The sequence below is a fragment of the Bos mutus genome, chromosome 10 (genome assembly GCF_027580195.1).
Source record: "Bos mutus isolate GX-2022 chromosome 10, NWIPB_WYAK_1.1, whole genome shotgun sequence".
Classification (NCBI taxonomy): Eukaryota; Metazoa; Chordata; class Mammalia; order Artiodactyla; family Bovidae; genus Bos; species Bos mutus.
Window position 1 is genome coordinate 20377564 of NC_091626.1, and position 22583 is coordinate 20400146.

At 55.9% G+C, this 22583-nt stretch overlaps 3 protein-coding genes across 3 annotated transcripts; 2 read left to right on the forward strand and 1 right to left on the reverse strand.

Moving 5' to 3' along the window:
* Positions 1 to 2573: 2573 nt before the first annotated feature.
* Positions 2574 to 7083, forward strand: TM9SF1 (transmembrane 9 superfamily member 1). Its single transcript, XM_005904915.3, is given in 6 exon segments — positions 2574 to 2685; positions 2687 to 2947; positions 3686 to 4307; positions 4585 to 4770; positions 5672 to 5945; positions 6515 to 7083. Coding segments are annotated over 6 exon segments (1821 nt in total). The 5' UTR covers positions 2574 to 2601; the 3' UTR covers positions 6909 to 7083.
* Positions 7084 to 7226: 143 nt separating this feature from the next.
* IPO4 (importin 4) lies at positions 7227 to 16632 on the forward strand. The gene is made up of 30 exons (XM_005904913.2): positions 7227 to 7575; positions 7656 to 7742; positions 7930 to 8009; positions 8087 to 8128; positions 9141 to 9270; positions 9357 to 9536; positions 9785 to 9850; positions 9960 to 10061; positions 10148 to 10231; positions 10488 to 10652; positions 10754 to 10807; positions 10943 to 11052; positions 11337 to 11445; positions 11625 to 11754; positions 11956 to 12069; positions 12187 to 12300; positions 12531 to 12651; positions 12782 to 12893; positions 13008 to 13123; positions 13229 to 13306; positions 13387 to 13444; positions 13536 to 13641; positions 13723 to 13916; positions 14057 to 14107; positions 14499 to 14624; positions 14728 to 14936; positions 15045 to 15177; positions 15262 to 15366; positions 16077 to 16146; positions 16271 to 16632. Exons 1-30 carry the CDS (start codon positions 7507 to 7509, stop codon positions 16399 to 16401), a joined length of 3246 nt encoding a protein of 1081 aa, XP_005904975.2. The 5' UTR covers positions 7227 to 7506; the 3' UTR covers positions 16402 to 16632.
* A 50-nt stretch (positions 16633 to 16682) lies between these two features.
* Positions 16683 to 22365, reverse strand: REC8 (REC8 meiotic recombination protein). Its single transcript, XM_070377428.1, has 18 exons — positions 21769 to 22365; positions 21600 to 21668; positions 21187 to 21489; positions 20982 to 21102; positions 20200 to 20284; positions 19801 to 19871; positions 19484 to 19577; positions 19306 to 19378; positions 19152 to 19228; positions 18945 to 18997; positions 18482 to 18628; positions 18111 to 18177; positions 17863 to 18023; positions 17665 to 17713; positions 17342 to 17408; positions 17104 to 17235; positions 16923 to 17029; positions 16683 to 16816 (listed from the first exon to the last, which is right to left on the reverse strand). The coding sequence occupies exons 1-18, from the start codon at positions 21822 to 21824 to the stop codon at positions 16725 to 16727; spliced, it is 1824 nt and encodes a 607-aa protein (XP_070233529.1). The 5' UTR covers positions 21825 to 22365; the 3' UTR covers positions 16683 to 16724.
* Positions 22366 to 22583: the final 218 nt, after the last annotated feature.

Here is a 22583-nt window from a genome sequence, read left to right on the forward strand (position 1 = left end):
GCAGAGGAACCAGAGATCAAATTGCCAACATCTGCTGGATCATAGAAAAAGCAAGAGAATTCCAGAAGAACATCTACTTCTTGCTTCATTGACTACTCTAAAGCCTCTGACTGTGCATCACAACAAACTGTGGAAAATTCTTCAAGAGATGGGAATACCAGACCACCTTACCTGCCTCCTAAGAAGCCTGTATGTAGGTCAGAAGCAACAGTTAGAACTGGACATGGAACAACAGACTGGTTCCAAACTGGGAAAGGAGTACATCAAGGCTGTATATTGTCACCCTGCTTATTTACCTTATATGCAGAGTACTTCATGCGAAATGCCGGGCTGGATGAAACACAAGCTGGATTCAAGATTGCTGGGAGAAATATCAATAGCTTCAGATATGCAGATGACACCACCCTTATGGCAGAAAGCGAAGAGGAACTAAAGAGCCTCTTGATGAAGGTGAAAGAAGAGAGTGAAAAAGCTGGCTTAAAACTCAACATTCAGAAAACTAAGATCATGGCATCTGGTCCCATCACTTCATGGCAAATAGATGGGGAAACAATGGAACAGTGACAGACTTTATTTTCTTGGGCTCCAAAATCACTGCAGATGGTGACTGCAGCTATGAAATTAAAAGATGCTTGCTCCTTGGAAGAAAAGTTATGACCAACCTAGACAGCATATTAAAAAGCAGAGACATTAGTTTGCTGACAAAGGCCCGTCTAGTCAAAGCTATGATTTTTCCAGTGGTCATGTATGGATGTGAGAGTTGGACTATAAAGAAGGCTGAGTGCCTAAGAATTGATGCTTTTGAACTGTGGTGTTGGAGAAGACTCTTTAGAGTCCCTTGGGTTGCAAGGAGATCAAGCCAGTCAATCCTGAGGAATATCAATCCTGATACTCATTGGAAGGACTGATGCTGAAGCTGAAGCTCCAATACTTTGGCCACCTGATGAGAAGGGCTAACTCATTAGAAAAGACCTTGATGCTGGGAAAGATTGAAGGCAGGAGGAGAAGGGGCTGACAGAAGATGAGATGGTTGGATGGCATCACTGACTCAACGGACATGAGTTTGAGTAAGCTCCGGTAGACGGTGAAGGACAGGGAAGCCTGGAGTGCTGCAGTCATGGGTTCGCAAAGAGTCATACACGACTGAGCGACTAAACTACAACAAACACATACACACAGGTAAATAAAAATAAAAACAGCGATCAAGGCATGTTAAGATGCTTTACCTGCAATTAATAATAAGCATCAGGCTGCCCAACTCACGGGGTAAAAAACCCGATCTCTTTGCCTGCTTCTGCACCAGACCTGGCCCAGGCCTGCCTATCGTCGGACACAGGACGGTCACTATACAGTCAAGGAGACCTCCAGTACAGCCTCGGAAAGATACTTTTATTTACGTATTTGGTTTTTGGCGAGAGGCCATTTATGACTGTTGGCAGAGCAGCCGTGAGGTGAGATCCGACTCCAGGGCCGTTGTACGGGCTGTGTCCTCGCTGTCCTAGCACAGCAGCGCCCAAAGCCTCATCCTCGTCCTCGGTGGGAACCTTGAACCACCTCTCGGGACTCGGCCTAAGCACTCGGCGGCGAGTCCCGTTGGTTCAGCCGGCAAACGCTTCGGGCATCCACTAGGCGTGGGCTAGCCGCCCCCGGGATCCGGACGGTCACTCGGTGCGCGCGGCGGGCACTGCTCTTAGGCGTCCAATCCCAAACTTCCCGAGGAGAGGGGACGGACTGTCGGCGACTCTTATCCAAAAAAAGGTGTTTGTGTCCTCTTAGCGAGGTCTCAACCGCAACCCCTCCAGTGCAAACAGGATCGCGTAGCATCGGCTTCAGCCGGGGGGCGTGGCTCCCTCCAAGCTCCAGGAAAGGAGTTTTCCGCGGGGCTGAGGTCCCTGCGGGCGAAGGCGGAAGGGGTAAGATTGACGTGTCCCGAGCTGCCCTTTCGATTGCCGGGAGGGCCCTGCGCCGGGCGACGCACTAGCGGAGAGTCGCTGGGTCTGCAGAGGTGGGCCGAGCCTCCAGCCGTAGAAAGTTCCTCCGGCAGCACTGAGGTGAGCCGAGCGCGATGTTTTGCGGTGCGGCCGCAGCCGCTGTGATCAGGCACCGCGGCGGCCAGCCCCGTGGAGGTCGGTCGTCAAGTCCTCTCCAGGCCCCCCGCTAGCGCGCCGCTTTGGGGGAGACCCCGGCTGGAGCGCAGGAGCGGCTACGGGGCCGCAGAGGCCTCCTCGGCCAGCCCTTCCCGCGCGGAGAGCACCCCGGGGCTACAGCGGGAAGGTGCCGGAGGTGCGGGGCCGCGTGGCGTTGCCATGGAAATGGGCTGGGGCTCGCGGGGAGGTCCCAGGCAGGAGGGCTGCTGGAGGGGGGACCCCAGGTTCAGAGGACTACAAGAGCAGAGGCGGAACTTAATGTTGGGGCTAGAGAGACTTGGTGTGGTGTGGCGGTGGGGACGGGGGGTGGTGGTCTCCCGAGGGATGGGAGGAAAGGCCAAGGGGAGGAATTGGAGCTATCGGCTTCAGTTCGAAGAACCTGACCTGGGGCGTCATTTGATCCCTGGTTCCCATAACTGCAGGACTCCCTCGAACAGGTTCCGCTGCCTTAAGGATGACAGTCCTAGGGCACCCTCGAAGTTGGAGCTGCCGGTGGTGGCCGCTCCTGCTGCTGCTGCTGCTCACAGGCCGTGAGCCAGGGGGTGGAAGGTGTGACACACTACAAGGCCGGCGACCCCGTCATTCTGTATGTCAACAAAGTGGGACCTTACCATAATCCTCAGGAGACTTACCACTACTATCAGCTTCCAGTCTGTTGCCCTGAGAAGATACGCCACAAAAGCCTCAGCCTGGGCGAAGTGCTGGATGGGGACCGAATGGCAGAGTCTCTGTACGAGATCCGCTTTCGGGAGAATGTGGAGAAGAGAGTTCTGTGCCACATGCAGCTCAGTTCCGCACAGGTCAGCCTCTCCACAGTGACTGGGACTCAGCCCACCCTCCCAGGACCTTGAGTTTATGGTTTTCAAAGCACCTTTATGGAAATGATCTGATTTGATTCTAACTACAACTTTATGTGACAGGCAGGACAGTTGGTTGATACAGAAACATCCTTGCTCAGAAGTAACTTTTTTCGAGACTACATAGATGGTGGATTGCAGAGTTGATATGAGAGCCCAGGGCTCCTGACTCGAAGCTTCTCTGTTGATCATAAGGTCCCAACTCCTACGTAGTCATTTTTTTCCATTCCTACCTCTCAGCTATGTTAACTGGCTCCTTTACACTCTGTTTTGCCTGTCATGCTGTTTTCTTCAGCGATTCCTATCTTAGGGCATTTTCCCTTGGTCTACTCTAGGCCTTCCTACACCTTCTCCCTCTCCTTCTAAGGCCTTCATCCTGACAAATCATACTTGTTCATTTAGGAGAATCACAACATACTAGGGTCTGATCCAGTGGCTCTCAGCAGAGGGTTTTTGTCTCTCAAGGGACATTTGGCAATGTCTGGAGATATTTTTGATTGTCGGGATTGGGGGCTGCTGCTGACATTTAGTGAGAAGCCAGGGATGGAGCATCTTACAATGCGTAGCCCCCCAACAACAAAGAATCATCTAGCCCAAAATGTCATTAGTGCTGAGGCTGAAATCCTGCTCTAATCCATTGCTTGGGGAGGCCTTGTCTGACTCCTGACTTGCTCTCTGTAGGTGGAACAGCTACGCCAGGCCATTGAGGAACTATATTACTTTGAATTTGTGGTGGACGACTTGCCAATCCGTGGCTTTGTGGGCTACATGGAGGAGAGTGGCTTCCTGCCTCACAGCCACAAGATAGGACTCTGGACCCATTTGGACTTCCATCTAGAATTCCATGGAGATCGAATTATATTTGCCAATGTCTCAGTGCGGGACGTCAAGCCCCACAGTTTAGATGGGCTACGGCCTGATGAGTTTCTAGGCCTCACCCACACCTACAGTGTGCGCTGGTCTGAGACATCAGTTGAGCGTCGGAGTGACAGGCGCCGTGGTGATGATGGTGGTTTCTTTCCCCGAACACTGGAAATCCATTGGTTGTCCATCATCAATTCCATGGTGCTTGTGTTTTTACTGGTGGGTTTTGTGGCTGTTATTCTCATGCGTGTGCTTCGAAATGACCTGGCTCGGTACAACTTAGATGAAGAGACAACCTCTGCAGGTTCTGGTGATGACTTTGACCAAAGTGACAATGGCTGGAAAATTATCCATACAGATGTCTTCCGCTTCCCTCCATACCGTGGTCTGCTCTGTGCTGTGCTTGGTGTGGGTGCCCAGTTCCTGGCCCTTGGCACTGGTGAGGTGATAACAATTAATCAGGGATTTCTTTCAAGGGGTAGCACTAAGTAGGTGGTTTGTTCAGAAAAAAGATCAGATCTTTTCTGTTCAAGTTGAGGGGCAGACCTAAGGGGTGGGATGGCTCTAGCGAGGATGCATATATTCTGTTGTGGGTTTTCTGGACAACAGAACTGGGGGATATTGGAAGCCCTGGGTCTGGGAGAAAGGGGGCTGGCTGATCCCTCTGAAGTGGGATAAATGAGATCTAACACAGGCTTTCCACTACCACCCTGCAGGCATTATTGTCATGGCGCTGTTGGGCATGTTCAACGTGCACCGTCATGGGGCTATTAATTCAGCAGCCATCTTGTTGTATGCCCTGACTTGCTGCATCTCTGGCTACGTGTCCAGCCACTTCTACCGGCAGATTGGAGGCGAGCGCTGGGTGTGGAACATCATTCTCACCACCAGTCTCTTCTCTGGTATGACTGCCTGTTTCCTGGTGGGCCAATTTAGGAACTTAGAACACATTGTGGAACCTGAGATAGAGTCCAAGTAAGGCTTTAAGGGAATGAAAATAGGCAAAACACTAAAAAAACTATTCAAAAGACAAAAATGCATTTTTTTCCATAGTTAAAAATGATTAAGCCCTTTAAATGTTCTAAGCAGCATGATAAGCACTTGACATGCCTTCATCTCATTTAATCCTCATTACTGACTTTATGAAGTTGGTACTCTTGTTCCCATTTTACAGATGAGGAACTTCAGCTTAAGGCTGGTTGGGTAACTTGCCTGAGATTATACTTCTAAAAAGCAGGTTTCATAACTAGGCAAATTCTAGAGCCTGTATTCTCAACCATTCCACTGAAATAACATTTTTTAATTTATCTTTTGATACTCCCTTTCTTTTTCCTGAAGCTTTTTAAATTTGGAAGTGGGCTACCCCACTCCAGCCTTTCAAGCCAGCTTGTCCTTTCAAAGACAGTAATTTGCATTCTGAACCTTTTGTGTTTCCAAATCAAGTGTCTGATTTTTGTTCCATCACATTTACATTTGAACCAAAGCTTTCTGAAAACAGGGCCTTAATTCAAAGGAATGTCTCATACTAGGAGTCAGCCAGTGCTATGGCAGGACAAGTCCTTGGAGGCAGGTGGATTTGTCATTTGTAGATCATTATGTAACGGGCTTGCCTTGATCCTTAATGATAATGGGTAGTGGAGGGAGTGTTGGTAAGCCAGGGAACAAAGAACAAGACATGAAAAGGGTGGAGTCAGCCTGGGAGCAGGATGTTTCACTCCTCACCCCTTTAGGTCCAGTCTGATTGGTGCTCCCAGGGATGTAGCTCCTAGTGCTGACCCTCCCTCTGGGGGCCCATCCCTGCAGTGCCTTTCTTCCTGACGTGGAGTGTGGTGAACTCCGTGCATTGGGCCAATGGTTCAACACAGGCTCTGCCAGCCACTACCATCCTTCTGCTTCTAACGGTTTGGCTGCTGGTGGGCTTTCCCCTCACTGTCATTGGAGGCATCTTCGGGAAGAACAACGCTAGCCCCTTTGATGCACCTTGTCGCACCAAGAACATCGCCCGGGAAATCCCGCCCCAGCCCTGGTACAAGTCTACGCTCGTCCACATGACTGTTGGTGGCTTCCTACCTTTCAGGTATCCTCCCTTTATTCTGTGGCCATCACTCTCAGGATCCTGACCTTAACTTTCCCCTTCCCTACCCACCAGTACCCTAACCCAATGTCAGTGATGGTCCCTGGTTCAGCTGTACCATTAAGAGATCACTAAGTGGTTCCTCCTTTCTCCAAGCAGGAGAATCATTTCAAGTATGAGGGTGTCTTAATTTGAAAAGCTCTCCAGAGACATTGCTCCTTTCACTGTCTTCCTAGTTTCTGACCTTAGTGACACCATGTGGGGCTTAAAACCCTTTTGATTACTCATTCAATTTGTTGAGTACCTTTTCATGCCAGGCAAATACAGTGCAAAACAGAACAGACAAAATCTCTGCTCTCAACCTACCAAAGATGTTCTTGAAACGAAAGCAGCTAATCATAGGTTAAAAACAATCCCCATCAAGCCAGGAACTCCAGGGCAGGAAGAGGCGAGGGCCCACTTTCCACAGTGACCCGGTAACACGGAAGGGTGGTGGCTGGATTTGGCCTGGCCGCTGCGCTGGCAATGCACACAGTCCTTTAACTGCTGTCTACCATCTCTTCTCTTCACAGTGCCATCTCTGTGGAGCTGTACTACATCTTTGCCACAGTATGGGGTCGGGAGCAGTACACTTTGTACGGCATCCTCTTCTTCGTCTTCGCCATCCTGTTGAGTGTGGGGGCTTGCATCTCCATCGCACTCACCTACTTCCAGTTGTCTGGAGAGGATTACCGCTGGTGGTGGCGATCTGTGCTGAGTGTTGGCTCCACTGGGCTCTTCATCTTCCTCTACTCAGTTTTCTATTATGCCCGTCGCTCCAACATGTCAGGGACGGTACAGACAGTAGAGTTCTTTGGCTACTCCTTACTCACTGGATACGTCTTCTTCCTCATGCTGGGCACCATCTCCTTTTTATCTTCCCTAAAGTTCATCCGTTATATCTATGTTAACCTCAAGATGGACTGAGTTTTGGGTGGCAAAACTATTGCTCTTTCCCTTTCTTCATGCTGCCCCTCCATTCATACCAACATCTCTTCGATTGAGTGACTGACTTGTGTGGTGGTTTTGTTGCCTTCCCCTTTGCCCTTTGGGTCTCCCTTCACCAGAGGGCCTGGAAATTATAAATCTCTATTATTATAAGGAGTATATATTTGAATTTTTTAAGTTGCTTTTAGTTTTGGGCCTGATTTTTCTTTTTACAATACCAAAATAAAATTTATTAAGAAAAAGGTTTGGTCTGGCTATAGGAACTCATGCCCTGCCGTTAAGGGCAATGTCCCGTAGGAAGCCGGGTCGGCCGCGAAATGCACGGAACTGGAATTCTCCGCGGAGCTTTGGAACTGTCTGCTGGGGGAACTTATATTACCAGGGCCCTGTTTCCGCGGCTCAGCCGGCGCTCGGCCCAACGGAAGTGGTGGAGCCCGAACTCCGCTGGAAGCGAGTTGAATCACCCTGGTGACGGGAGGGGCGCGGAGTAACGCCCTTTCCGCCGGAAGCGGGTTTCAGAGCCTCCACGTGCTGTCCCTCCCCCCTCCCGGTCCGCAGCCGCGGCTCCGCTGCTGCCATGGAGCCCGCTGGCCTGGAACAGATCCTGCGGGAGCTGCTGCTGCCGGACACCGAGCGCATCCGTCGGGTACGGGGCAGACGGGACCGGGCCAGGGCGAGTAGGGGATTGCGGGAACGGCCCGACTCTGACCCTCAGGCTCTTCCCAGGCCACCGAGCAGCTCCAGATCGCTCTTCGGGACCCCGCCTCCCTGTCCGCGCTCTGCGACCTGCTGGCCTCAGGGGGCGACCCTCAGGTGAGGCTTCTGGCCCTTCCCGCTGAGCTATAGTGAGCCACATGTCAAGTCCTAGCTCCTGCCCTCGGCCATCCGCTCAGCATCTTCGTGCCCCGGTCCTCACACGCCCGCTTCCTCGTCCTTCCCCGGACCCCCAAACGCCTGCTTCCTCGTCCCGGCCCCTCACGTATCTGCTTCCTTGTCCCAGATCCGCCAGTTCGCGGCCGTGCTGACCCGCAGACGACTGAGCACCCGCTGGCGTCGGCTGGCGGCAGAGCAACGGGAGAGGTGGGTTGGGCCAGGGGCGGGGCGGGGCCAGACTGAGGCGGCTCCTGGGTACCAATCTTCTGCCACCTGTGTTCCAGCATCAAGTCCTTGGTCCTGACGGTCCTCCAGAGAGAGACAGAGTAAGTGCCTACCTGCCACCTCCCGGGGTTCTAACAGACTCCAGGCTGAGACCTCCGGGTTTGTAACTTCTTTTTCAGCGCTAGGCTGGGTCTTGGGGGGCAGGGACTTTGGTTCTAGATCAAGGGTGGAGGAAGAATTTTTCTCAGGATGTATTAAAGACTAAAGTTCTTGAGAGTGGGCTGTGATGGTCTGGCAAACTCGAGTCAGAGAATGGAACTGAAATTCAATATGAGGTCAACCCCACCACGCTTCTTTTTTTTTTGTTTGTTTGTTTTTAAATTTTATTTTATTTTTAAACTTTACAATATTGTATTAGTTTTGCCAAATATCGAAATGAATCCGCCACAGGTATACCTGTGTTCCCCATCCTGAACCCTCCTCCCTCCTCCCTCCCGATACCATCCCTCTGGGTCGTCCCAGTGCACCAGCCCCAAGCATCCAGTATCGTGCATCGAACCTGGACTGGCGACTCGTTTCATACATGATATTATACATGTTTCAATGCCATTCTCCCAAATCTCCCCACCCTCTCCCTCTCCCACAGAGTCCATAAGACTGATCTATACATCAGTGTCTCTTTTGCTGTCTCGTACACAGGGTTATGGTTACTATCTTTCTAAATTCCATATATATGCGTTGGTATACTGTATTGGTGTTTTTCTTTCTGGCTTACTTCACTCTGTATAATAGGTTCCAGTTTCATCCACCTCATTAGAACTGATTCAAATGTATTCTTTTTAATGGCTGAGTAATACTCCATTGTGTATATGTACCACAGCTTTCTTATCCACTCATCTGCTGATGGGCATCTAGGTTGCTTCCATGTCCTGGCTATTATAAACAGCCCACCACGCTTCTTGTTTCTGAGTTGCCATCTTCTGTGTCCCAACTTGGCAGAGACCATGTGCACACACCTGGAGGTTTCTCTTCTGGCCATCCTAGGGAGACAGAGCCATTGTGTACAGAAGGGGAGTTGGGTGATATAGGGTGGGGAATCTCTCCTGTTTGCAGGCATTCTGTGAGTCTTAGCCTGGCCCAGCTCTCAGCTGCCATTTTCCGAAAAGAAGGCCTGGAGGCCTGGCCTCAGCTCCTGCAGCTTCTTCAGCACAGCACACACAGCCCCCACATCCCGGAGAGAGAGGTACTGTCACATGGTTGGTGGGAGGAAGAGACCCAGAGGCTGGATAGACTCTAAGCTTTTCCCTCTCAACCCTTCTTCCTGAGCAGATGGGGCTTTTGCTTCTAAGTGTGGTGGTGACCTCCCGACCCGAGGCCTTCCGACCCCACCACCGGGAGCTTCTTCGACTTCTGAATGAGACCCTTGGTGAGGTGGGCTCTCCTGGGCTCCTCTTCTATTCCCTGCGCACTCTGACTACCATGGCCCCTTACCTCGGCATTGATGATGTGGTGAGATGTGGGCCCTTACCTTCCTTGGTTCCTGTCCTCGGGCTTTCGTGTCCTTCCCCTAGTGGACGCAGATCTACTTGAGATTCTTTCCCTGGTTTTTGTTCTGCCTAACAGTTGAGAGGGGATCCTGTGGGTGGCTGTCCCTGGACTCCTCCTATGTCCAGACTTTGAGGAAGCTGCCAGTTTCTCGGGCTGGAGATTAGGCTGTGTCATGCTGTCTGTGATTCATCTCATCTTGTGTCCTCCAGCCTCTTGCGCGGATGTTGGTGCCCAAGCTCATCGTGGCCGTGCAAACTCTGATCCCCATAGATGAAGTAAGGACATTTGGGTGGGAGCTCTGTTGGAAGGAGGAAGGTTGCAGGAGTGTTCAGCCTGATCCACTAAAGAAGAGCATAATAGGCCTGTGACTTCTCTGTTTGGTAGGCAAAAGCCTGTGAGGCCATGGAGGCCTTGGATGAATTGCTGGAGTCAGAGGTGCCCATCATCACCTCACACCTCTCAGAGGTCCTCACATTCTGCCTGGAGGTGAGCCTGGGGTCAGCACTGTCCTCGCTGCTTGTTCTGCTGGGAGCTTCCTTGCCTGTTTCTGACTTGAGCTGGTCTCTGGGCAGGTGGCTAAAAACGTGGCCCTGGGTGATGCAATACGTGTGCGTATTCTTTGCTGCCTCACTTTCTTGGTCAAAGTCAAGAGCAAGGTGAGTTGCCTTCTGACACACATCAACCCACCCCCATCTCCTCCTCTGCCTCACTCCTGGGGCTTGCTGTCCTTCTGGGGATATATAAAATACCATAGCTAAGGTGTTCCAGATTTGGCCTGGACTCAGCCCAGCTCTTGGCTTGGGGACTGGGAATCTCCTGCTGGACCCGTTGTAGCCTGGAAGGCTAGAATTTTAAATGTGAGCCCATCTTGGGAGCAGATTCTCAGGACACCCTTCCATCCTTCCCCTTCAGGCCTTGCTGAAGAATCGCTTCTTGCCACCCTTGCTGCACACCCTTTTCCCCATCATGGCTGCTGAGCCCCCCCTGGGCCAGCTGGATCCTGAGGACCAGGATGTGGAGGAGGAAGAGCTGGATCCTGGGCTGGTGGGGGAGACCCCCAAGCACTTTGCTGTTCAGGTGCGATAAATGTGGAGGGTCCAGTGGCTGGGCTGTGAGGTGGTTGGAGAAGGTTGCGGAACAGAGATGGAGTCCGGCTGGGTCTTCCTGTCTTGTTCCAGGTCGTGGACATGCTGGCACTCCATTTGCCTCCTGAGAAGCTCTGTCCCCTGCTGGTAAGTGTGGCTCTGTCCTTCCAGTGCTCCTAAGCCCAGGTTTGCCTAGTCCCTCCGAGGCTGAGGATGTTTGGGCTCTGGTAGGCGTGGCAGGCTCTTGCTGGGGTCTCAGGAGACTGCCATCTGCTCCCCTAGATGCCCATGCTGGAAGAGGCCTTGCGGAGCCAGAGCCCATACCAGCGCAAGGCTGGGCTCCTGGTATTGGCGGTACTCTCCGATGGAGCTGGCGACCACATCAGGCAGAGGTGTTTGTTCCCCTGTCTTGGAGTGAGGGTGGGCCATGGTGAGGAGGACCACACCGCCCATGGCAGTCCTGGGCTGCGCTTGTGCTTCAGCCTCATCATCAGTAGCATCTGCCCTTCCTCTCAAACGTCCTGATCTGGCAGATCAATGTCCATACCCCAGAGGCCGGTGCTTACCGTCTGGTGACAGAAAGCTTGGTTTTCCCAGGGGAGATAGCAGCCTGGCTCAGCCCAGGGATCTCAGGGCCTGCCCCTCAGACTCCATTGTCTTGTCCTGCCCCATCCAGACTGCTGCCCCCACTGCTGCAGATTGTGTGCAAGAGCCTGGAGGACCCGTCGCAGGTTGTGCGCAATGCCGCACTCTTTGCCCTGGGCCAGTTCTCAGAGAACCTACAGGTCAGCAAGGCCGCAGGGGGCAGCCACCATTCCAGAGTTCCCACCGCTCCCCCAACCCCCTGCCCCGTCCCAGGAACCAGCCTCCCCTCAGCTCATCCCTCTGTATACCTGTTGCCCTCAGCACTTAGACGCGTGCCCTGCAGCTAAGCTGACTCAGACCCCCTTTCTCCTCCCCACAGCCTCACATCAGCAGCTATTCTGGGGATGTGATGCCACTGCTCCTCTCCTATCTAAAGTCAGTGCCTCCTGGGCACACACATCACCTGGCCAAGGCCTGCTATGCCCTGGAGAACTTCGTGGAGAACCTAGGTAGTGAGGGCATTTGGGGGTGTGAGGGAGCGGATGGGGCTGTGGTTTTGGCCGAAAGGGCAAGGATGTGCAGCTCCATAAACCACTGCCCGTGGTGGGGACAGGTGTGGCAGGGAGACAGGCGCGGTGGGGCCACAAGGCGGATTGGCCTGGAGGCAGGCATGAGAACCTTGGTTGCTGGAGGGGTGCCCTTTCCCACAGGGCCTAAAGTGCAGCCCTACCTTCCGGAGCTTATGGAGTGTATGTTGCAGCCTCTGAGGACCCCCAGCAGCTCCCGGTCCAAGGAGCTGGCTGTGAGCGCCCTGGGAGCCATTGGTGAGTCCGAGGCAGGAGGTGGGCGCCCAGGGTTCACTCACCGTTCACTCACTTGCCGTGCCTGTGGCAGGTATCCCGGCTCACCCGCCGGCTCTGAGTCTGTCCTTCCATCCATAGCCACGGCTGCCCAGGCCTCCATGCTGCCCTACTTCCCCACCATCATGGCGCACCTGCGGGAGTTCCTGTTGACGAGCCACGAGGACCTGCAACCTGTTCGGATCCAGAGCCTGGGTGAGTGAGGGGCTCCTGGCAGGTTTCCCGGGGCCAGGGAAGGGCCAGTGCTCACCTGATGTTCACAGAGATGGGCTCCGGGGCAGCACAGGTGTCTTCCTTCCCTCGCACTGTACCCAGGGGTGGGAGGGTTTCTGAATCCCCCTCAGCTACCTCTAGTTCCCCAAGCCTCGGTCCTGCACATCTCTAGCCTAGAGCTCCTTGTGCTAACCATGCCCTTGCCTCCGCAGAGACGCTTGGGGTGCTGGTGCGGGCAGTAGGAGAGCCCATGAGGCCCCTGGCTGAGGAATGCTGCCAGCTGGGGCTGGGCCTGTGCGACCAGGTAGACGATCCTGACTTGCGGCGCTGCACGTGAGTGAGCCGTCACCCTGCCCCCACCCAGACCCCAGACCTCCTGTTCTGGACCATGGGTTCCCCGGGCTCCCCCATCCAGCCTGGCTACAGCAAGCAGGACTATACAGCTTCCACCTGCCTCTCCCAGGTACAGCCTGTTTGCAGCCTTATCAGGGCTAATGGGTGAGAGCCTGGCTCCCCACCTGCCACAGATCACCACACTCATGCTGCTGTCTCTGCGTTCCACTGAGGGCATTGTGGTGAGTGGAAGGTCAGGGGGAGGGTGTGGGCCCGTGGGGGAAGGCCACCCCTGGGATGGGAGCTCTCTCCAGGGCCCAGCTGAGCTGAAGTCCCTGCTGGGCCTCCCCTTCCAGCCTCAGTATGATGGAAGCCGCTCATTCCTTCTTTTTGACGATGAGAGCAGTGGTGAGGAAGAGGAGGAGCTCATGGAGGAGGATGACGAAGAAGAGGATGACTCAGAGATCTCAGGGTGAGGCGGCTGCCCTTCTGGGCCGGGGGTCCTGGCGCAGACGGGCCCAGGGCCAGCTCTGCTCTTCCTGGCATTGATTGCTGCTGCCTGCCCGCCTTTCTCTAGATACAGTGTGGGAAATGCCTTTTTTGATGAGAAGGAAGACACCTGTGCTGCCCTGGGGGAGATCTCTGTGAATACCAGGTGGGCATCAGCCCTTCCCCAGCACTGGGAACCCCTCCTGGGACCCTCTTCTCCATGGTGTGTCTGTCTGTCTGTCACAGCGTTGCCTTCCTTCCCTACATGGAGACTGTCTTTGAAGAAGTGTTCAAACTGCTGGAGGTGAGTGGGCCAGTGGGCCGGTGAGCAGGGCCAGAGGGCTCGGGTGGGCCCTGCACACAGCGTGCACGACCTGCCCCTCCTCATGCTGCAGTGCCCTCACCTGAACGTGCGGAAGGCAGCCCACGAGGCCCTGGGTCAGTTCTGCTGTGCACTGCACAAAGCCTGTCAAAGCTGCCCCTCGGAATCCAACACTGCTGGTGAGAAGGGGAGGCCAGGAAACGGGGTGGGTGGGGAAAGGGGCAGGGTCTGACCAGGGCTTCAGCCAATCGTGTCCCCAGCTCTGCAGGCCGCCCTGGCCCGGGTGGTGCCATCCTACCTGCAGGCGGTGAACGGGGAGCGAGAGCGCCAGGTGGTGATGGCCGTGCTGGAGGCCCTGACGGCGGTATTGCACAGCTGTGGGGGTCTGGCACTGCAGCCCCCTGGGCGGCTTGCTGAGCTTTGCCAGGTGCTCAAAGCTGTGCTGCAAAGGAAGGTGAGGAGGGCAGCAGGCTGCACGGTGAGGAGGTGGCCCCGCCCCGGGTGGGGCTAGTCAGAGACATCCCCCTCCTTCCACCCCATGGAGCCGGGAAGGGGCTGGAGAGCCCAGACCGAGCTGAGCGCCCTTTCCCGCAGACAGCCTGTCAGGACGCTGATGAGGAGGACGAGGAGGAGGAGGAGGACCAGGTGAGAGCTTCGGGTGCACACTGGGACCAGGTCATCTCCACGGGGCAGGGTGGACAGTGCACTTGGCCTTGGCCTGGGGGTACAGGGGCTGCTCAAAGATTGCTGGTGGCTCTGAACAACCAACCCCGCCCCCACCGAGGCAGTGGGGATTCAGGGAAGGCTTCCTGGCGGCGGGGATTTGGGGCAGCTTGGATCAATGGACGGGGATAGGAGAACCAGGAAAGAGGAAAGGCTGAGCTGCAAACCAGCCTAGCTTGGGAGGGGCCCCCAGTCCTGTCGACCAAGGGCAGCCCTCAGGGGAGACCACCTGCAGTTGCGGAGGAGCGCGATGGGAGCTGGTCCCAGGCTCAGAGCTGGCCCTGGCACTCCAGTGTCTGACCTGGCTCCATAGGCTGAATACGATGCCATGTTGCTGGAGCATGCTGGCGAGGCCATCCCTGCCCTGGCAGCTGCGGCTGGGGGAGATGCCTTTGCCCCCTTCTTTGCTGGCTTCCTGCCATTACTGCTCTGCAAGACGGTGAGTGCTCTGTTCTCTTCCAACCCTGTTCCTCCCGGGCCCCAGTGCCCTCCTCCCCTATCTGTCCCCGTCCCGGGCTGACTTGCACTCTTCCCCTTACCAGAAGCAGGGCTGCACAGTGGCAGAGAAGTCTTTTGCAGTGGGAACACTGGCGGAGTCCATTCAAGGCCTGGGTGCCGCGTCGGCCCAGTTTGTGTCCCGGCTGTTCCCCGTGCTATTGAGTGCCTCCCGGGAGGCAGACCCCGAGGTACGAAGTAATGCCATCTTTGGACTGGGTGTGCTGGCAGAGCACGGGGGTCGCCCTGCCCAGGAGTATCCTCAGTTTGCAGGAGGGGGGGCCTGAATGCGGTTGGGAGCGTGGCCCCGGGGTTCGGGAGGAGAGCGGTCTGCCCCTGTGCCTGTTCCTTGACTTTGGACCAGACACTTCCCCAAACTGCTGGGGCTCCTGCTGCCCCTCCTGGCGCGAGAACGCCATGATCGTGTCCATGACAACATCTGTGGGGCGCTTGCCCGCCTGCTGATAGCCAGTCCCACGAGGAAACCGGAGCCCCAGGTAAGGTTGGGGGGCATCAGGCAAGGCCATGGACCCTGCTGCAGAGCGTGTGGGGCCAGGGGCCAAAGTCTTCTGTGTGTCCAGGTGCTGGCCCCCCTGCTGCATGCCCTGCCACTGAAGGAAGACCTGGAGGAGTGGGTCACCATGGGGCATCTCTTCAGCTTCCTGTACCAGAGCAGCCCTGACCAGGTAACCCCGATATTGGAGCCCTTGCAAGGGGCTTGATGCTCCAGTCTCATTGATGGGCAGAGTTAGCGTCAGTTGAAGCTGCCCTTCTCAGCTTTCTCATTAGTATGGCAGGATTGGCAGCCAGGACTTTAATATGAGAGAATGGGCTTCCTCTTACCACGTAGCATTTTTCCTCAGGGAGCCTTCGTTTCCACCCTCTGTTCTGAGCCAGAAATCCCAGCTTTCATAAACTGATTTCCTAGACCAGGGCTCTTTCAGACTGTGCTCCATGAAGCCTGGTTCCTCTGGGCCACCCTGCCTCCTATTCTAATCAGAGCAGCTCTGCTTTCTGAATACAACTTGCCTGAACCAAGTGGCTAGCTCTGGAACCACGCCCCAGTGCTCCCATCTATCACCCCTGCCTTGCACCTTCAGAGACTGTGTTGGTGGAGCTCCTGAGTGTCTGAGCTCCTGTTGGTCTTGAGGCCAGGATGTCAATTATCTGTGGTCACAATCCCATCCTCCCGCCACCCCTCATCCCCCTGCAGAATTACTACTACCCTGTTTCATGGGTCCTTCTCAGGGTTCACAGTTGTTTGGGATGTCTGTTAATCAGTGTCAGGCTCAAACAGCTCAGGTGGGAGGCTGCCTCTCCGGGGCTCCTGCTGCCCACCCCAGTGCTGGGGCCCAGAGGTTCTCCTTCCCCTTAGTTGGCCCATCTTTTCCCACAGGTTGTAGACGTGGCTCCAGAGCTCCTTCGTATTTACAGCCTCATCCAGGCCGAGAACAAGATCCCATCAGGTGAGGATGGCAGTTGTGGGCAGGGCTGGGGGGAGGCAGGGAGCAGCAGGGCTCGGAGGGCCTGGGGCAGCTAGGGTTGGGGGCCAGTCCTCCCCAGACGTCTCCCTCTTCACTCTCCACTCAGACACCAAGGCGGCGCTGCTGCTTCTCCTCACATTCTTGGCCAAACAGCACACCGACAGCTTCCATTCAGCACTGGGCTCCCTGCCTGGCGACAAGGCTCAGGAGCTCCAGGCCGTCCTGGGCCTCACCTAGACTGTGGGCTGCAGCTGGGCTGGAGAGAACAAAGCCTGCCCATGCCCAAGACCAGCTCTCAGCCCAGTTCCAGCTCAAGCCTTACCAAAGATTCTGGGCCTGGGCCTCATACCCACTTGGAGTCCCAGCCTTACTTGCTGCCTTACGGGGGTGTCCCCTAGGGCTGGAGCTGTGGGACAATACAGAGTCGTGACACCATTCTATAATAAAGGCATTTATTTTCTTCTTGAACGGTAGCTCTAGGAGCAGGAAGGACAGAGATACACGTTCAGAAGGACACAGTGTAATGTAGTTGGTTGCCTGGCAGCTTTGTAAATTGGCTCTTAACTGTCGTGGAATCGGGGCCCTGGCTGGATCAGGAGGCGCCCATATGGCTCTTCTTGTTTCACACGAAGGATCTGCTGTGCGGCAAGCACTGGTCAACAGAGGAGGAGGGGGCGGTCAGAGGAGTCGCTACCACAGCCTCTGGCCCGTGTGTCCGCTCCCCACCCTCCGCGTGGGCGCACACGCTCCTCACTCACCCAGGAGCAGGTAGAAGACGCGGGCGGCCATCCTGCGGGGGCTGAGAGGTGGCACCAGGCTGCTGAAGTTGGGCTCCCTGTCGGCCTGCAGCTCCCGCGCCACTGCCCTGTGGTTAAGAACCAAGAACCGTCAGGTGAGGCCGCAGCCCGGCCACCCGTGGAGGGACGTCCTTCCTGGTACCTGTGCACAGCCTCCAGCGAGAGCAGCTCGGGCTCTGGGGGCAGCTCCACGGGCAGCTCCACGGGCACCTCTGGGAGCTCAGGCACCACAGGCAGCACAGGGGCCTCTGGCTGCTCCGCCTCCACCCAGGCCCTAGAAGAACACACGAGTTGGGCGGAGCAGGGGAGGAGGCAGCGGTGACAGGCCCGTCCCACTGCTTGCCCCTCCTGGCCAGGGCTGCGGGCAGGCTGCTGCTCACCACCGCTCTTCCGGGGGCACGAGGCTGATGCGGGTCTTCTCCTCCTCAGCTACTTCCAGGGAGAGCTCTGTCAGGGAAAGGGGAGTGTCTTGAGCTTATCTGTGTGCATCTGAGCAGTCAGGATTTGGGGTCACCTGGCTCAACTGGGTGCCACAGTGGGCAGTGACTTGCTAACGGCACTTGGCAGGGAGGGGAATGAAGATAATCAGTCTGTGAGTCCTTATGTTAAATGCACTGACAAGAACTGTCAGCAGTTGAGGCTCCACTTTCCCGGGACAGTGGTTAGAGTGGTGGTTTCCGTTGCCCCTTCTCCAGGTACTTACCAGAAGATACCATGAGGGGCCCACTGGGCTCCTGGGCCTCCCTCAGGACCTGGGGATGAAAGAAAGAGAGCTAAGGCCCCAAGCATCGCACCTGGGGCAGGGGTAAGGCAGGCCTGTTGGCTCATGTGGGCAGAAGGCGGCCTGTGGGACTTTAGTCAGAGCAGACGGGGCTCCAGGAAGGACTGAGGGGGCCGCTACCTCAATATCGCTCGGAGTCTCAGCCTTTCTCCTTTCCTCCTCAGCCGCTGCCTCCCTCTCAGCCTCTTCTAGCTCCTCAGGCAGCCTTCGCCTTAGTGCCCTTGGAGGTGGCTGGGCACAGTGGGTCCAGAAAGCCAGCAGTTCTGGGGGTAGCCAGCCAGCTGAGGAGAGGGGCAGCAGGGAGGGGGTTGAGGTGTGAGGAATAGGGGTGTGGAGGATCCCCTACACCAGCTCCCATCACTCCTCACAGTAAGTCGGGTTTCGGAACAGCTCCACAGGGGTCCTGATCATCCTCTCAGGAGGCTGGACCATTGGCTGTGTGCAGAGAAGGCCAGAAAACCAGTTAGGAAGGAGCTGTGGCCCTTCACCTGTAATGCCTCGTTCCAAGGCCTCTGGCCTTCCAGCTCTTCCAGGCTCGTGCACCTGCCTGCTCTGCTGATTGTTAAAATGATTTTTCAATTGATGCCCTTGGATGTGCTAGGTAGGGTCATGAAGTGCTGCATGGGCAGCTCCCCAACCCATGCGTTTTGGGGACTGTTCTCAAGATTCCCCCAGGAGTTTAGATGGCCCAGCATGCACCTGCCTCCCTCCATCCCTCCAGAGGCTGGGGTGTACTCACACACTCCCTGCAGTGGGCTCTGGTTTGCAGTTGTTCCTGGAATTCCTTCCGGGAGATCTGAGTCTCTTCGTCCCAGAATAACAACTGGCGGCGGCGACGGCGAGCTGGTGGGCCCCTGGGAGGTGGGGGGACTGGGGGCCTCCTCCACTGAATGGGGAGGGGAGGTGGGGGCAAGGCTACCCATTACTCTTTTTCCTGAGGTCCTGGTGGACTGTAAATAGGCCCCACACTCCCAATCCCTAGAGGTGCCCTGGTGAAGGGCTTGGGTGGGGACTCGGGGGGTGCAGCCCCCACTGTATGAGGTTCCCATCTGGGAAGTTTAGGCTGGATAAAATGGGGTGTGGACCAGGCTACCTTGTACAAACTTGGACAAAGGCCTGTGGAAGCCAGCAGGGGCCTTGAGGAAACTGAAAATGGGTGAGGAGCTCTGGCAGAGGAGGCAGTGTGGAGGGGCACCACTCACCTCAGGGCTGACTGGGATGGGTGGCGGACGCAGCTCCAGCGGGGGTGTCACCTCTGCAACAACAGTCTAGGTCCACACCTTTTGCCCTCAAAGCCACCCAGGTGAGAAGCTAGAGGGTCCTCCCTTCAGCAAGTTGGGTTACAGGGCATTGTCTGCAGCAGCTGTGCCAGGACCCCCAGGAAGGACCCTGGTTTAGTGGGTACTCACCGGGAAGTGGGACCTCCGGCTTCAGCTCCTCTGGGGCCAGGACCTCCCTGGGAAGTGGCTCTGCTGCCTCCTCCACCCTGAGGGGAAATGGGCAAGAGGATGAAAACACCCTCCCAGCGCTGACCCCTACCTGGCCCGGGGCTCCTGCCCTTACCCTACAAGAGCTAAAGGCGAGGGCGGGGGTACTGTGATCTCCCGCTCTGGGGCCCAGGGCTCCTCTTTTAATTCTGTGAAGAGAGGATCAAGCTTAGGACACAGAAGAGATGTGAACATTGCCCGGCCCAGATGGCCAGTGCCTGGGGTCTGACCGTCCACTGCCAGGCGGGTCCTACCTAGCCGACGTTCCTCTAACAAGATGGCTTCATCCTCCTCAGCAATCAGCAGGTCCAATTCTCGGCGGCTGACTTCTGGGAGGTCCAGTTCACCCTGTCAGGAGAGGTGACAATTTCATTTCTGTCTGAGAGACATGCCACAGGGCCAGGCCAGGCCAGGCTGAGGAAGCCTATGGGTACTCAGGCATCGAGGGAAGGGGTAGAGAAATGGAGGCAAGAAGGCAGGACTCTGGAGGCAGAAGGAGCGGGTACAGGGGGCCTGGGCCATCAGACGCAGGACTCAGGCCTTGGACTCTGTGTGCAGGGGGACAGCTCACCTCGATCCGCAGCATACGTATGGGCTCCGCCTCCTGGATCGTGATGGCTTCGGGGGTGACCCGAATCCTTTCTGGAGGGGGAGGGAAGTCACACAGCCTCTGTTTCTTTTCAAGTCCCCACACCCATGTACGTAAGGCAAAAACGGACTCTAGAGTCAAGCCAACCTGGGTTCTAGTCAGGCCCTGGCCAGTCACTGGCAGTCTGACCCAAGGCATATTGCTTAACTACTATGGACTTCACTTTCCTCATCTGTAAAATGGGCATAATAATTCCAATCTTGTAAGAATCTTGTAGTGCCCCTCCCAAGGCCTTGCTCCTGAAAGAAGCTCAAAAACAGTTATTTCTTCGGCCCTTGGGCGCTCCTCTGTCTCTCACCAGAAAGAAGGGTCTCTGCTCACCTGGCTTCCGAGGCTCTACGGGGACTTCAGGAGGGATCTCTTCAGGAACTTTCTCTGGGGTCACAGCCTCTAGAAGGTGTCGAACCTTTGGGAAGGGATGGGAACAAAAGACGGGATTCAGCTTCAGTGCCCTGCTCCCCCACTTTTACAACCTTATTCAGACAATGGACAGTGACACCCCTTTATGCCTAATCCTGTGGCACTAACAGCAGCATGCAGGCTGAACCCACTCACCATCCAGCTCCCCTTCCATTCCTGCCCCCGCCCAATCATCTAGCCTGGGTCACTTTGTGAAAGAAGTACTGCATCCTGGGGTCAAGTGTTGTCAGGGACAGAGGAAACAAAAGATCCTTGACCTTGAGGATATTGTCTAGTGGGGAGATAAGTTTGTGTATGACCCCAGCAAAAGCCAGCACAAAGAATGCTGTGCTGCTGAAACTAGCACAACGCTGTAAATCAACTGCACTTCAATAAAAGCTGGTCTAAGCTGTAGGGGTGTTAGGAGTGGATGGACAAGGACATGGAAAACCCAGTGCCGAGGGACACTGAGGGCCTGGAGGAATGGTGTGAAGACAAAGCTGCCTCTAGGTTGGTCCTGAATAGGTAAGTGTAGCAGGCTTGTCTGGATAGGCCCACCATGACAGCTGCCCTGCACTGACTCCTGTGGGGCAGAGCTGGAGCAGGCTACCCCCCAACCCTGGTGCTGGACCGGCACAGAAATAGCATGCCCCTCTGCACTGTCAGCTCATCAGTCTGAGCTGTCCGAGGGGGAGGAGACCTACCTGAGGGATATCAAAGGGATCAGGCAGCATGGGAGCCACAGACATCATCCCAAAAAAGGGGTCTGGAGCATCTTCCAGAGTCTCCATCCTGGCCAGGTGGTCAGGCAGCAGCAGGCTGGGTCTGAGGGAGACCGTGGGCTGTCAAGGACTGAGGCCAAGTTCCCTTCCAAAGACCGGGTGGTCCCAGCCCCAGGGATGCACTCACAGTTCAGTCTCCACCATATCAATGCGGATCTGCAGCTGTGCCCGGTGCAGGCGCTCCAGGATATGCTGGATGTCTTCTGTGGTGAGGGAGGGCAAGCTACAGTGCCCGCCCAGGGGAGGACCACTCGGCACTGCCCTACATCCAAGCCTTCCAGCCTTACCTACAAGGTACTGGCATTGTTGAGAGTAGACCCGGATGACGCCAATCTGGAGCTGCGCTGAGAGGTAGAGCGAGAAGCGGGGCCGCGGTGCACCCGGCAGCGGGGGCTGAACTCGCACCAGCACGTAATTGAGGATTTCCTCGCTGGGGGAACAATGCCCGCCATCACTGCTGCACCAAAGACCTACAGCCTTGCCCAGCCCAGTCCATCTGCTAACCCACCCCAGCCCTGGGCCACTCTTTATGGACCTTACCAGGTCTTCACCACATTCACGTTCAGGTATTCGCGCTTCACCAACCGGCAGCCTCGCGTCGCTGCCAGCCTGGAAGAAGAATGAGGGGTGTAGAGGGAGGGGGAGCCCTCAGGTTGGGACCCCTGGGTGTCCCTCCCAGAGCACCTACCCTGGCCGGGCCCGCCCTTACCAGATGGTGGCGAAGCAGCCGGTGTGGCGCTGAAGCACATTGGGATAATAGAACATGGTCCCTCCAGGGTTTCACCCTCGTCTACACCACTTCCGTTCAGATGTCAATCCAAATTCTTCAGGGTACAAAATTTCCCAAACCGTTGGAGAGAAGGATGTGGACAAGTAGCGTGGCAGGTGGACCCAGAATGCCAAATAAAGGAACCGATGAACTATGTATGGGTGGATAAATGATTAAGGGGATAAGTAAATGGAGACACAGACTGGATATACGTCAGCCCTGAGCCAGTCTGCACACCACGTGGGTGCTTCGAACTTAACGGGAGCCTTGCAGATTGGGTTCCAGGTTGGAGATGCCAAGATTCGCGAAGGAAGAGGGTCCGAGCTACAGCCCAGGCCCGGTCCGAAGGAGAACGGGTGTCCTCTGCAGATAGGCCCGGCAGCTGACTGTTGCGCAGCTTCGGCCGCCGCCGGTCCGCTCCTGCAGCCTAGATCCCGCCGCGGGGAGCGCGTGCTCTGGTGCTTTGCACTTTGCTCCTCATTAGATGGCGCGGTCTCCAGAGCAGCCAATGGGGAACAGGGTCAACTTGGGGGCGCTCGTTCGGGGCGCTAAGTAGTCTAGTCCAAGGCAACAGGGGGCTCCCGAGGCAGGCAGCGAACCAATGGGACGAACCCTGCAGGCGGTGGGGGGAGGTTGGAGGGATTGTGAGGTGTCTGGACCAATGGGCTCTCATCCTCGCCCGGGTAACAGAGGTTCCTCAGAGGTGCTTCCCCGTGGACCAATGAGTGGGGAGGAGACTCCGAGCACCGAGCCTG

Coding starts and splice junctions, on each gene's coding strand:
- IPO4 (XM_005904913.2), top strand. CDS start 7,507: ATGGAGCCCGCTGGCCTGGAACAGATCCTGCGGGAGCTGCTGCTGCCG. Junction 9,537..9,784: donor ACCTCGGCATTGATGATGTG/GTGAGATGTGGG, acceptor TGTGTCCTCCAG/CCTCTTGCGCGGATGTTGGT. Junction 14,108..14,498: donor AGGAGGAGGAGGAGGACCAG/GTGAGAGCTTCG, acceptor CTGGCTCCATAG/GCTGAATACGATGCCATGTT.
- REC8 (XM_070377428.1), bottom strand. CDS start 21,824: ATGTTCTATTATCCCAATGTGCTTCAGCGCCACACCGGCTGCTTCGCC. Junction 19,872..20,199: donor CGTAGAGCCTCGGAAGCCAG/GTGAGCAGAGAC, acceptor CTCCCCCTCCAG/AAAGGATTCGGGTCACCCCC. Junction 18,024..18,110: donor GTTCCGAAACCCGACTTACT/GTGAGGAGTGAT, acceptor CCCTCTCCTCAG/CTGGCTGGCTACCCCCAGAA.